General features: G+C 36.0%; 1 protein-coding gene across 1 annotated transcript in view; it reads right to left on the bottom strand.

Annotated features, from left to right (window-relative positions):
• The window catches only part of SNTG1 (syntrophin gamma 1), an 832,887-nt gene that overhangs the window by 185,943 nt on the left and 632,096 nt on the right, over positions 1-14,848 (bottom strand). The window contains exon 12 of the mRNA XM_073229494.1: positions 12,514-12,643. Within this exon, the coding sequence (XP_073085595.1) occupies positions 12,514-12,643 (130 nt within the window). The remainder of the gene's footprint in view (positions 1-12,513; positions 12,644-14,848) is intronic.

Below are 14,848 nucleotides of genomic sequence, written 5' to 3'. Positions count from 1 at the left end.
AATTATCTCCCAATTAAATGTTTGCAGATTAGTGAAGATATTACATTTTAAAATATTTATCCTACTAACCTTTTGCTTTTAAACCACATATTTGAGTCAGTTCTGACAACTGCAGTAGTGTGCTCTCAGGACGGATGAGGCAGGACCCTGATAAAAAGGTATATTTTCCCATGAAAATCAATTTCGAAGATTTACTCAAGCAAATCATTCTTCTGGAAGCAAGAAACTGTCCTCCTATTCCCTCAGAGATTTGTGGCCAATATTATTTAACAGATGTGTGAGAACTCAAGAGATCTTCATTCTATAGATATAAATCCACCTCAAGACTGATGATAAAAGTGTGTGGGCACATCAAGGCAATGTATCCGTTCTGCAGCTGTTGATAAAACCTGCCTTTCTCGTGCAAAGGAAAGAATCAAGAAAATGATTTTTGCCTCAGAAGCTCATATTTCAGCTCATGTTTTCCATGCGTTTTTACAGGATATGGATTCTATGCCCTCATTACCTTCATTATTACCCAAGGTATTATCAAGGAGCTCCCTCTTCAGCTGTCGTTAGCTTTTAAGCTCCGTTTTGGAATGAGGAATGTTCTAAGATATATTCAATTGAGCAACTGCAAACCCAAAATGATTCCTTGCATAATTTCTTAATGGTTCCTCACCAATCTACTTATCACTTTACATGCACCTTCTCTCCCATACAAAGCCTGCTACTAAGTGAGAAGGCTCTGTACCCTGTAACCCACAGTTAGAGGGAAAGGTAATTTCTTAGTCTTGCTTTCCTAGAAATAGAGCCTGAGGAAGTCATACATGTTAAACCTTTATTGAGGGAGGATGATCAGACCCAAAGAAGCTAGAGAAAGGGGTAAAGGGCAGCAAGACAGGACAGCATAAGGCAAACAGAAGGAGGTGAGGAGCGTGAGTCACTGGGCTGGCCCCTGCCTCTCCAGGAAACACTGCTGGTCATTCCATCAAGTGTGAAACCCCTGCAGAGTCTTACGCAATCCCTGAATTTCCAAGTAGTTCATTTTCTGAGGAAGGGCAAGTGATTTGACAGCAAGCTTTTTTTTTTTAATCCTTGTTTCTCTTTGGACAATGTATGTTCCATGGGGATTGCTCCCCACATTCCTGTCATCATTAGTCTGGAAGCATCCCACATTCCTGTTGTGTTATAATTAGTCTGGAAGCACCTGGTGAGCCCAGCAGGATCAGCTCCTGCTACTGTGGACATAAGGGGGACACAGCAGGTGGCTGAAGGGGTGGGTGTGTTAGGGAGAGGCCCCCATGTAGTTCCTGTAGCTTTGAGAAGCTGGAACATTGAGAACATGAATGCCCTGGCCAGGAAGAAAGGCAAAGAATGAGACCTATGGCAGGGGTGGGTCAGCTAGGCAGAGCCAACTGGATCAAGGGTGGCATATAAATGGTGTTCAGTAAAACTGCCCACTTTTATTATGATTGCATTATTCAGTGTATCAATGCACATGATTTGTTGTACAAATTAAATTCAGCTAATATTTTCCCATGTCAAAAATTTCAAAACTTTAACTTCTAGTGAGTCATTTTCCAAGAGACAGAGTGGGTTATTTTATGAAATCCCTCCTGACATAACACACTCAAATAAGCTCTAATGTAAAAAGCAAAAAATATGATTGCCAAAAATGCAACATAATGTCCAAACTTGCCCTTATTATTTTCTGATTTAAGTTAATGACTCTGCAATTGTTTCATTTCACACTTTGTAACCCCTTTTTAGTTGACAGCTGCATGTCTGACATTCATATTTTAGTGTATGAGAAAATACAATGCAAAAAAACAACACGCTAGGGCTAAAAAGTAATTTAAGGACTCAAAAATGTCAGCAGCTATAAAAAAGGAAGAAAAAGTCTACCTAAGTGCCACCATGCCTGTCAGAACCATACTCGGCAACCTCTGATCACAGTCTTTAGTTCATTTTCAGTAAATCTTCTTTCTGCTAGGTTTTATTTTGTCATGACTTTCAATTCACCTACAAAGCTGTGTTGAGTCTTTTCAATATGACAGACATAATAAAAGTGTTTGCTTTCGCTTTTCACAACCTAAATTTTTATGAGAAAAATATTCCATCTTTTCAACTTGCAAGTGTTTACCTTGCAATATTGCAGATCTCTATGGATTAAATATGTAACTCTTAAATATTTTTTTCATTTCTGCAGGTAATGTGTAAAATGTAGGAAGATGGGTGAAATAACTGCTGTGAATTCATTGACTAAATCTGCATGCACACACGTGTGTGCATTTGTGTGTGAGAATTCTGAAGGACTGTGACCACCCAACAGAAGTCACAGAGGGTATTGGTTACTTATGCATTTTCTTTAGAGTTACTATGCTTTCAGTATTAAGTAATTTGGTATATATCATTGGCTATCTATCTCAAAAGATATTCACAATCTTCTTTTCTCAATCATATCCCATAGCAAACACCAGAAAGGTAGACACTAGACATTATCACTACCCTGTCACCTCCCCACCCCTTGGAATAGTCCTGGGACTGAGTTTAGGAGAATGAGAAGTCAGCATTAGTATATTAGGGTGTTTCTGGGAAGTTTTCTCTTAGCTTGACATAAAGGGAGATAGGTAACTGGTGCTACTTAACACTTTTTCCCATTCTTTCCTATTCTGAACACTGAAGTGATGTTTGGAACCATTGCAACCCTTGTGTAACCATGTGGTGACAAACATAAGGTCAAAGCCAACACTGAGTGGAGGGCAGTGTGGGTATAGATAGAAGTTGGGTTATTAGTGTCTTCCTTAAACTAATGAACCAAAGCCAGTAAATGCCACTATCAAGAATCCTTGTTAGTTGGGTACAAGCCCCATTTATTTACTCAAACAGTATTTAGAGTTTCTCTTGTTTGTCATTAAAAGTTTTCTTAATTGATAGAAACATTGGAAAATAGAGTCTATTCTCTTCCATGTAGTAAAATGTAAATTATATATTTTTAGATCCTCACATATATAATCACATATTCTTCTTTAAGATTACACTAATTTTCAATGAACCTTTTAGGATAGAATCATTCATATACATAGATATTTCTCTATCTATACATAATTCTCTACACAAATATACACACACACACACCAGTAATACATTTCAAGTAACACACTTCATTTCTATAAAGGAAATGCATGTGTAGGGTATATTCATGAAGGACTTTAGAAGAGGAGATCCCTTCATGTTAATAGGTAACCTTAGTAGAAGCGTCAGGTGAAATTCTGTTTGTCAATCATGATTTATTTCAGTGGTGTGGTAGTAAAGACTGACTGGGAAGGTTGGATTCATGAAACACTAGCTGAAAGACAGCCTCACATTTGATCTGCTTCCTCTGTCTCTTCTAAAGATGAGGGAACTGATTTTTGGCCAAAATCATAGGTACTTAATGGTGTAGTTAGTACTAGACATTTATTTCAATTCATTGTATCCAGTTTTATTAACAATCTATCCAAAAAACTGCCTTTCAGAATCTCAAATAACAAAGATGTGCAACCTCAAATACATTAAACAAATCAGTACTGCCATTTATTAATGGCTTGTGGATTAAGGCACATAGTATAGATTGCAACTGGAAAAAAGAAAAATTACAAGTGTTTCAACATCTGTTAAAGGGACAGAATTTTCCAAGTTCTTTATATTTTTTTATCTTAGCCTGCTAAAAGGCCCAGCTTATTCTTTCTTTTTTAAGGTATCACTGATGTACACTCTTCTGAAGGTTTCACAAGAAAAACAGTGTGGTTACTACATTCACCCTTATTATCGAGTCCCACCCCATGCCCCAATGCAGTCACTGTCCATCAGAGTAGTAAGATGCCACAGAGTCCCTACTTGTCTTCTCTGTGCTGTACTGTCTTCCCTGTGACACCACACACACCATGTGCACTAATCATGATACCCCAAAATCCCCTTCTCCCTCCCTCCCCACCTGCTCTTCTCCACCCATCTCCTTTGATAACCCCTAGACCCATTTTTAGTCTGTGAGTCTGCTGCTACTTTGTTCCTTCAGTTTTGCTTCATCATTATACTCCACAAATGAGGAAATCATTTGGTATTTTTCTTTCTCTGCCTAACCTATTTCACTGAGCGTGGTACCTTCTAGCTCCATCCATGTTGTTGCAAATGGTAGGATTTGTTTCTTTCTTATGGCTGAGTAGTGTTCCATTGTGTATATGAACCACATCATCTTTATCCATTCATCTACTGATGGACACTTAGGTTGTTTCCATATCTTGGCTATTGTAAATAGTGCTGCAATAAACATAGGGGTGCATATGTCCTTTTGAATCTGAGAACTTTTTTTCTTTGGGTAATTTTCTAGGGGTGGAATTCCTGGGTCATATGGTATTTCTATTTTTAGATTTTTGATGAACCTCAACATTGCTTTACACAATGAACTACTTTACATTCCCACCAGCAGTGTAGGAGGGTTCCCCTTTCTACACATCTTTACCAGCATTTGTTGTTTCTAGTCTTTTCGATGTTGGCCATCCTAACTGATGTGAAGTGATATCTCAGTGTGGTTTTAATTTTCATTTCCCTGATAATTAGTGATGTGGGGCATCTTTTCATGTTCCTGTTGGCCATCTGAATTTCTTCTTTGGAAAATGGTCTGTTTATATACTCTGCCCATTTTTTAATCGGGTTATATGCTTTTTGGATGTTGAGGCATCTGAGTTCTTTATATATTTTGGATACTAACCCCTTGTCAGATATCTTGCTTACAAATATATTCTCCCATACTGTAGTATGCTTTTTGTTCTGCTGATGATGTTTTTTGCTGTACAGATGCTTTTTAGCTTGATATAGTCCCATTTGTGCATTTTTGCTTCTGTTTCCCTTGCCTAAGGAGATGCATTCAGGAAAAAGTTGCTCATGTTTATGTCCAAGACATTTTTGCCTATGTTTTTCTTCTAAGAGTTTTACAGTTTCATAACTTACATTCAGGTCTATGATCTATTTTGGGTTTACTTTTGTGTATGGGGTGAGACAATAATCCAGTTTCATTCTCTTGTATGTAGCTGTCCAGTTTTGCAAACACCAGTTGTTGAAGAAGCTGTCATTTCCCCATTGTATATACATGGCTCCTTTATCATATGTTAATTGATCATATATGCTTCGGTTTATATCTGGGCTCTCTAGTCTGTTCCATTGGTCTATGTGTCTGTTTTTGTGCCAGTACTAAATTGTTTTGATTACTATGGCTCTGTAATAGAGCTTGAAGTTGGGGAACATAATCTCCACAGCTTTATTCTTCCTTCTCAGGATTTCTTTGGCTATTCAGGATCTTTTGTGGTTCCATATGAATTTTAGAACGATTTTCTCTAGTTCATTGAAGAATGCTGTTGGTAGTTTGATAGGGATTACATTTAATCTGCAGATTGCTTTAGGCAGGGTGGCCATTTTGACAATATTAATTCTTCCTATCATGAGCATGGGGTGTGTTTCCAATTATTGGTATGTTCTTTAATTTCTCTCATGAGTGTCTTGTAGTTTTCAGGGTACAGTTCTTTCATTTCCTTGGTTAGGTTTATTCCTAGGTATTTTATTCTTTTTGATGCAATTGTGAATGGAATTGTTTTCCTGATTTCTCTCTCTGCTAGTTCATTGTTAGTGTATAGGAATGCAGTAAATTTCTGTGCATTAATTTTGTATGCTGGAAGTTTGCTGAATTCACATATTAGTTCTAGAAGTTCCTGAGTGGATTCTTTAGGGTTTTTTATGTACAATATCATGTCATCTGCAAACAGTGACAGTTTAACTTCTTCCTCGCCATTCTGGATGCCTTTTATTTCTTTCTGTTGTCTGATTGCCATAGCTAGGACCTCCAGAACTATGTTGAATAAACGTGGGGAGAGTGGGTATTCTTGTCTTGTTCCTGATCTTAAAGGAAAAGCTTTCAGCTTCTAACTGTTAAGTATGATGTTGGCTGTGGATTTGTCATATATAACCTTTAGTATGTTGAGGTACTAGCTCTCAATACCCATTTTATTGAGTTTTTATCATGAAAGGATGTTGAAATTTGTCAAATGCTTTTTCAGCATCTATGGACATCATCATGTGGTTTTTGTCCTTTCTGTTGATGTGGTGGATGATGTTGATGGGTTCTTGAATATTGTAACATCTTTGCATCCCTGGAATAAATCCTTCTTGATCATGATGGATGATCTTTTCGATGCATTTTTTAATTCAATTTGCTAATATTATGTTGATTATTTTTGCTTCTATGTTCATCAGGGATATTGGTCTGTAATTTTCTTTTTTTTAAGGTGTCTTTGCCTCATTTTGGTATTAGAGTGATACCAGCCTTGTAGAATGAGTTTGGGAGAATTACTTCTTCTACTTTCTGGAAAACTTTAAGGAGGATAGGTATTATGTCTTCACTAAATGTTTGATAAAATTCAGCAGTAAAACCATCTGGTCCCGGAGTTTTGTCTTTGGTCGTTTTTTGATTAGCAGTTCAATTTCATTGCTGGTAATTGGTTGGTTTAGATTTTCTGTTTCTTCATGGGTCGGTATTGGGAGATTGTATTTTTCTAGAAAGATATCTTCTTCTTCCAGGTTATCCAGTTTATTAGCATATAATTTTTCATAGTATTCTCTAATAATTCTCTGCATTTCTGTGGTGTCCTTACTTAGCTGATAACAGCAAAGCTCCTATACCTTTTTTAATTGATTGCTCAGCACTTTTCTACACTTTTATTTTCATTCTTCTAATACCTTCATTTTATACTTTCTCTGGTAAGAAATATATGGACTTAACTATCTTTTTCCAGTCTGACAATCTTTATAACTGGATAGTTGGGTCCATTTAGCTCAACTACAAATATTACATGTATATTTATTTAAATTGCTACTGTTTTATGTGCTTTCTACTTGTCCAACTTGTTCTATTTTATTTTTCTTCCCTTTTCTTTCCTTGTGGCCTTCTTTTACTATATTAATGTTATTTTTCCTCTTATTCTTTGTTAATTTGGAAGTTACACACTCTGACTATTATGTTAGGTCTTTCTGTAGTAAATAATACATCCATTTTTAACATATTAGAGTTCAATATTAACTACATTTACCTCCTTTGCACATATATGTTACTTTTGTAATATAATGCAATTCAGTTCATCTAAATACCTCAAGAAAACCATTATTATTGTTTTATACAGAAAATTTCCACTGAGATTCATTCACATGCTTATCATTTTCCTCCCTATTCCTTGCTTCCCACATCTCCAAGCTCATATCTGGAATTATTTTTGTTTGCTTAAGAAAACACTCTTCAATATTTCTTTTATTAAAAGTCTATTCTTGTTGAATTTTCTGTATCTTTCTATTTGATTGAAAATTACTTAATTTTACCTGGATTCTTAAAAGATATTTATAAGATATGTCAAGATAGGATAGCCTTTATTTTTTTTCAGTACAGTGCAGATATTTTTCAACTGCCTTTCTGCTTACATTTATTTCTATTGCAAGTATCCATTGCTTCCAGTTTTAACTGAGAAGAAATAAGCCCACTGTAGCCCATTTCTCCATCAGACCACAACTAAATGCACTGGGCAAAATATAAAAGGCAACTACCTGAAAAATCTTTAAGAAGATAATAACAAAGACTCTGGGGATAATAATTAATACAATTATAGTGGTTCTCTGGTTTTTGTTTTGTTTTGTTTTTGCTTCCTTTATCTCCCAGAGTTGACATGAGATCAAGACAAATTAGATCATGAACAACAAAACTGTGATACAAGCCCATCTTTCTCACCAGATGCCTGGGAAGGGACCCTCTGTGAGTCAGGGGTACTGAAAAAAACACTTAAGACATTTTATTTTTTTCGTTCCCTGCCCCGCTCCAAGGCCAGCCTGTGGAACAGCTGCTCATATGGATGTGGTGAGGAACTTGGAACCTGGGTCCCTGATATAGGAGAACCCCATATCATTTCCTCTCTTTCTTTTTACTGTGCCCTGAGGGGAGGTCACACCCACAAGGAAATGTACAACAATGCAGGAGGCTAAACTCTGAGAGAAACTCTGACTTTCTGGAAAGATCAAGGACAGATACTCCCTGGGAGCCAGAGAGTATGGGAGAACTCCTACAGAGAAGTGAGGTGGGGAAGGGGACACCTTAATTCCATGTGTGAACTGAGAGAAATTCTGGGTTCACCCCCTAGCAGTGTGGAATCAAAACTTGAAAACTCAACAGATAGCTTTCCCACCATGGAAGACAAGGCAGAATTTAATGTATGAATCTAAGCATGTTTTTGTCTGCCCTATTCATTCTTACAGTAGTCCAAAAAAATGACTGCCCCTTTTCCACCCCCCCAAAAATATATATATTCAAGTCAAATCCCTGGAACTTTCAAACATTTCCTTATTTGGAAATAGGATCTTTGTGGATGTAATTAATTATGTATCTTGGGGTGGGATTATCCTGGATTATCTACGTGGGCTCTAAATTCAATGAGTATCCTTATAAGAGACATGTGAAGGAAAACAGGCACACAGAGGGATGTGACTTAGACTTCAGTGCTGCGGCATGAGCCTCGGAAGTCAGGACACACTGACGGTTACCAGAAGATGGATGAGGAAAGGGAGGATTCTGTCTTGGAGCCTCCGGCGGGAAGCAGCAGGGGTGTGAACACAGTCCTTATGCTGCATAACAACTCCATTACTTAGTGACACAGCACATGTTCACTGCCTCTGTTTTTTGTAGGTCAGGAACCCAGGAGTGGCCAGCTGGTTGCCTCCAGATTTCTCATAAGGCTACAATCAAGTCCGTGGAAACTGCAGTCTCTTCTGAAATTTCAACAGGAGAGCATCTCCATCTAAGCTCAATATCCAGCCCCAGTGAGGACAGGATCCATAAGGGTGTGCCTCCCAGCAAGGGGAGCTAATTAGGAGTCATCGTAGAAACCAGCTTGTCAAAGCTGGCTGGTCTCTGGGTATCCAGATTCCTGCCACACACAAAATACACTGCCCCTGACAGGTTCTCGAGTTTCATCCCATTACAGCACCAGCATACTTAAAGATCTTCAATTATTTCAAATGAGTTGGTCATGGAAAAAAAAAGGTAATGACAGAATGGAAAAACATTTTTTTGAAGTATTTACTTGAAGCAAGTCTTGTTTTCACAATTCAAGAATTTAATTTTTGCAAATATATTCAGGTCTACCTTACCCAAAATCATAGCAAATGCCCAATGGGAGCTGGCTTAGGCTTTAGCTGGAACCCAGCACACTAAACCATAGCTCCTGCCCTTCCTCCCTTCCCATTGTGTGAGCATATAATTTAAATAAAATACATGAGCCCCTGTGCAAGTACAGCTTTAAGACAAGTCCCCAAAGCATCCTTTCCTACTGTATACCATTTACTAAATACATTGTAGATATCTTGGAGCCACCTTGAATAACAATGAACTTAAATTAAAACAGTGTGTCTGAATACTTGTAACTATTTTGTTCAATGACCTGCTGTAAAAAGAAAATTTTCAGATAGCCACTATGTTACAGAATTTCCACAAAAGTAGTTATGAAAATGTCCCTATTCCACAGAATTATTACTGCCAGACACCAGAAAAAAAGAATAGAAGGTGGTTGGCATATTGTTATAGTTACTCCAGTACAGTTTTTGTTTTCTTGTTTGCTTTCTTTTTAACTTTTCTTATGTCTATTCTTCAACTGGTCCGTATAGTAAAATATGATTCATTATTAAAAAATGTTTCTATAATATTGAGATGTTAATATTCTTTTTTCCAAATCATGTGTACATATATGTTTTATATAATTTCAGTGAAATTATTTTTAAACTTTTTACCTTAATCTTTTATGTGCATTTTCCAGTTGATCTTTTTTTAAATTTATGTTTCTGCATGCTAATCTCCTGAATAGAATTCCCTCAGATGTTTTTCTCAGTATTTTCCTTTTTACACTTATTAATAAGAGTCAGATTTATATAGGCCTACACATATATGTTTATACAAGATATTGTTTCTAGGTTCTTTTTTAGAGTGAAAATTAAGAGGACTAGAAAATATCCAGCTATCTAAACAAAACTTTTCTAGCTACTCTCAATCTAATTCTTTCTTTATACTAGTCAGCCTAGTCGGCTGTATCCGTTGTATCATGCACACAGTCATTACGCCTTCGCTGAAGTCAGTACAACTTTTACATATTGTTATTATGCCTAATAACTCTTCAGCATTTATGTAGCACTATATGATTCCATATATATATATATATGTGAGGGTATTTTGTAACCATTAGTACTTTTGAGTGAGGACTGCTTACAAGGTCCAAGGACACTTACTTAACTTGTGATCACAGGGAGGAGAAAGAACAGCTAGGTAACTGTTAGTAGAGCAATGGCTCTATCATACTGCAGGGCTCTCCCAGCTGCTGAAACAACACTGGATGGGAGAATCGTCTGCTTTCTTAAGTTTCGTGATGAGCATTTCTCACAAGGTTGAAACGCAAGCAGTAAAATTTGACTTCTCCTTCTTGTTCTTCTTTATCCTTACAGATGATAGAGACATTTGCATTATCACTTTTTTAAATATAGCATTGATTTTTCAAATGCTTGTCTTTTGGGTCACAGCATTCTAGCTGAACATATCTTCCAAGGAAACATAGTTTTCATAAGAGTATTCCTAGGATTATTTGGGGTCAATGCAAATTTGGATGTAAATAAATAGAAAAAAACTTTGAACTTAAAATTTAACATTCTGTTCTAATTTTTTATATAAATATAGAATCATAGCTCATTTTTAGGACTCTAATTATTGCATGTGATGAAATAAGAGGCAATACTTTCATGAGGTATTTTTCTTATTTCTTTAATCCTAGAAACAGCCCTAAAATGTAGGTAAAGCATGAGAGGGAGAGGAATGCTCCTTAGAGAAGTACTGTACTTTGGTTTTTTTGTCCTTGCCAGTCTGAAAACTCTCGCCATCTTCTATGACTTTAATATGATGACACAACCAGATTAGCAAAGACTGGGTTTTGGGGATCACTATTGTCCAAACTAGGCCTCCTTGTTAGTTGAGGTTCTCAGTTAAGTCTTGGTGTATTTGTACCAATCTGGCACCATTTTTTGGAAAAAAGTCATCTGCCTTTATTAATACCACAATGCAATATAATTTCACACATACCAAATAACCAAAAATTAAAAAGACTGGTGACACCAAGAGTTGAGGTGATCTGTGAAAAGAGAATGGTCAGCCACTGAGTAGAGAGTAAATTACACAGCCAATTGGAAAACGTTTGCATTACCAGGAAATGTGGAACAAGTACATACCCATATCTGTCAATTCCATTTCCAGACATCCACTTCCACATCCCCTTAGGAGATGGGGGCATAGCCATTTATGATGGCACTGCTGTGTTTAGTGGCTGGTGGTCCTTCTCATTTTAAGAAGAAATATTTGCTACACTCTTACTTAGATTTGGAAGCAAAGATGTTTATGTCTGGAGGGTCATATATGTGAGGAGAGCAATGACTTGAAAAGCATTCTGCTTGCAGATATGTCAGAACAGATCAGATCAAAACATCATCTCATTTACCTATTTGCATGAATGTTCATGAATTGGTGAAAGACTTACATATTTCTGCTAGACCATTTACATGTTAGACCTCTGAACTTTCCTTGGGATTTCTTAAATGCTCCAACAAGGCATATAAGAATGTGGGCAGAAGAGAGTTTGAACACAGGCATAGATGATATTTAGTATTTTTCAAAATAGAATAATCTTTAACTGATATCAAATAATCCTTAATGACCTACATCAAAACTCAATATGGTTTATGGTTTTGCATATTTTGTTACACTATACTTCCCCTAGAAGTAAGGGGGAGAAACGATTTGATTTGGTTATTAAAGAATAGTGATAATGAGAAGATAGAGATAATAAAGAAACAGACTGGGGAAAGAAGAAAAGCCTAGAGCAGGAGGAGAAAAAGTTGAGTAAACCTTTCCTAGCAACGTAGACATGGCTCTAAGGTTTGATTTCTGGACCCCACGATGACATCTAACTATTCTTGTGCCAGCACAGCCTCAGGTGAGAGCTTCCAGCTCCACACTGACTCCTTTCATTCTCCTCTCCCAGCACGGCAAACATTTCCAGCTGCAATTCTAAGATCATTAAAGGAATATCAATAATGCTTTCTGAATTCAGTACTGCTTTAGTCCAGAATGACTTTACATATATATACACATTAGGGATTACATGCTAAATATTTATTTCTACTTATTTAACTAATGTAAATGTTTATGTTTGTGAATGGAAATGTATATGTGAAAGTATTCTTGAAGTGATAAATCAGGCTAAACTCTCAAGATAAAATGATTGCCCTTAGGTAAGTTTTCCAGAATGGCTTTCATGTCGGATGTGAAATGGCTCATTCTTAGATCAACCTCAGAAAGTTCATGCAAAATTACATATATATTGAATTTACCAAGGCTGCATAACTCCAGGTATTTCTTGAATCACTACTTACATTGTGCTTTGTGAGGTTTGAAATATTAGTTGCTATTGCTTGTAGCCAGTCAATACATTCTTCACCAGATAGGCACTGAATGATCCCACTGCAGACCCCATCCACAGCAATGACTTGAAAAGCATTCTGCCTGCAGATATGTCAGAACAGATCAGATCAAAACATCATCTCATTTACCTATTTGCAACTTGAAATATCTGTTGATAGCTCTTCCTTCACACAATATGAATACAGCTTCCAATTCACATTTGCTTACTTCTCTTTATGAATATTTCTGTGTTTAGGTGGAACACTAAAGACGAACCCTGACAACATACAATTTCAAATATTAGACAAAAATCTTGAAATGCAGATAAATTTGGAGCACCTTTGAGAGGTATTATGTAAATGGAAGTGTAAGAGATTTTAGAAAGATTCTTTTCCCAGTTTACCATAAAATTATACATAGAAGTTTATCTATTAGTCTGGCTACAAACATCTCCTGTTGAATTTTTTTTCAATACATTTTCTGATTTATATTGGAAAGATTAAAAAAATCATACAAATATTAAACATCATATAAATAGCACTTTATGTCATAACCGGCAGCATTTTGTCAGTTGTTTAACCACTTTCAATCTCAGCTTATTCATCTTCTCAAAGACAGTTTGGGACAAGAAATTCATAGCTCACCTTTAAATCTGAATTTTCATGGTCTGAATTTATGTGAATGTTATACATTTTGTTAACAACCAACTTTTATTTAAAATGCAATAGCCAGTCTAAATATCCCTATGGCCTTCTGTTGATTTTTTTATTGTTTGTTAGAGAAAACTAGATTATGCCATCCTAAATTGTTTACCAAAGTGCTAGAGAATCTTAAGTGGCTCCCTATGGCTTTAAAGATTTACTTTTTTTTTCTTTATCAAGTTCTTGCACTTTTAGAAATAAGCTTAATGGACAAATATAGATAGAAACCCCACATTAAATGGAATGCCTCATGCTTGAGAATTACCTTGTTGTCCAATAGGATACACTTTAGAAAATGCACACATTATATTTAAATCCCAGTGAATTACAAAGCAATGGCAAAGTTCTGTAGTTCATTACTTAAAGGCTATGTAAACTGCATACATTTATATATTTTCCTTTAAGTTCATGCACTTACTGTCTTTTCTGAGCTTTACAACTAGGTATTTGTAGATATTATACATGTTTTCACTTCCGTAAAGTCAGCCACAGAGCATATGTCTGGCTCAACGTCATCATTAAGCCTGTGTGCCCACTCCCTTCTCGGAAGAGCAGTCTGTGCCTCAGAGCCGGGCACGCGGTAAAGCCTTTCAGTTCTAAGGCACTCTGCATCCAAATTAACGTTTTTGAGAAATTTACTTTCATATCCTTGACCACTTTCAACTGATAGCAGGGAAGTGTTCAAATATAATTATTTGTTTTATCTTAAAAACACATGAAAACATCTAAGAAGTACAACTACTGTCTGTCGCTATGAAATAACATTCTTTTGAATTTATGACAAAAAATATGTATAATAGGAAGAGTATTACAACTTCACATGACTTTGTAAGCTTTAATTTTGATATTCAGCAGTGAGCAAGACATTTAAAATATACAGACAGAAGCTCAACCATCCATGGAAAATGAGAGCTAATTTGAGTTTAGTAATATACATTTGTTTCCGCTCTCTGATTATCATAACTTTTGCTTCATGTACCATGAATTAAAGCATGTCTTGAACATATTTGTCCTCTGTGCCTTAAATTAATCATGACTGCTTGATATTTTTAGCTGATTAAAACACATAGATTTGAAATCTGAAATCTATGTAATCATATATTTTACGTAGTCCCTATATGGAATAATTCTGAGTGACTATTCTTTTCTAAACCCAGGCTTATATATGAATATACATCACTTTTGACATTCTGTTTCAAAGGTTGATTTAATGGAAACCCTTCCATGAATATAAGTGAAGTATTTGAACAGTTTCTTTGTCACATATGGCCTGTTATAAAATAAGGCTGATCATAAAGATTTCAGTCTGAGTATATTTCTGCCTCTACAATTGGATAAATGAGAGTACTGGCAAATTACTCCATTTAGATGTGCCTCAACATTCCGTATAGGAAAATGTAATAATGTGCTTTACAGCTTTAACAAGTATTTATAGAGTAAATGACAAGATCCAAATACTTTCACAAATAACTGGAGCTCTGAATAGTTTTCTTCTGAATAATCCATTAACGTGGTCTTGATTGCAATGTTTGAAGTGTTTAGTAAGAATGTCTCTTATTCTTTCATGGAGCACTTGGGATGAACTGAGGTGCTTTTGTTTTTATTT

This window comes from Manis javanica, chromosome 2 (genome assembly GCF_040802235.1).
Source record: "Manis javanica isolate MJ-LG chromosome 2, MJ_LKY, whole genome shotgun sequence".
NCBI classification, from domain to species: Eukaryota; Metazoa; Chordata; class Mammalia; order Pholidota; family Manidae; genus Manis; species Manis javanica.
Note: the sequence above shows the minus strand (reverse complement) of the source record. Positions and strands in the feature narration are given on the sequence as shown.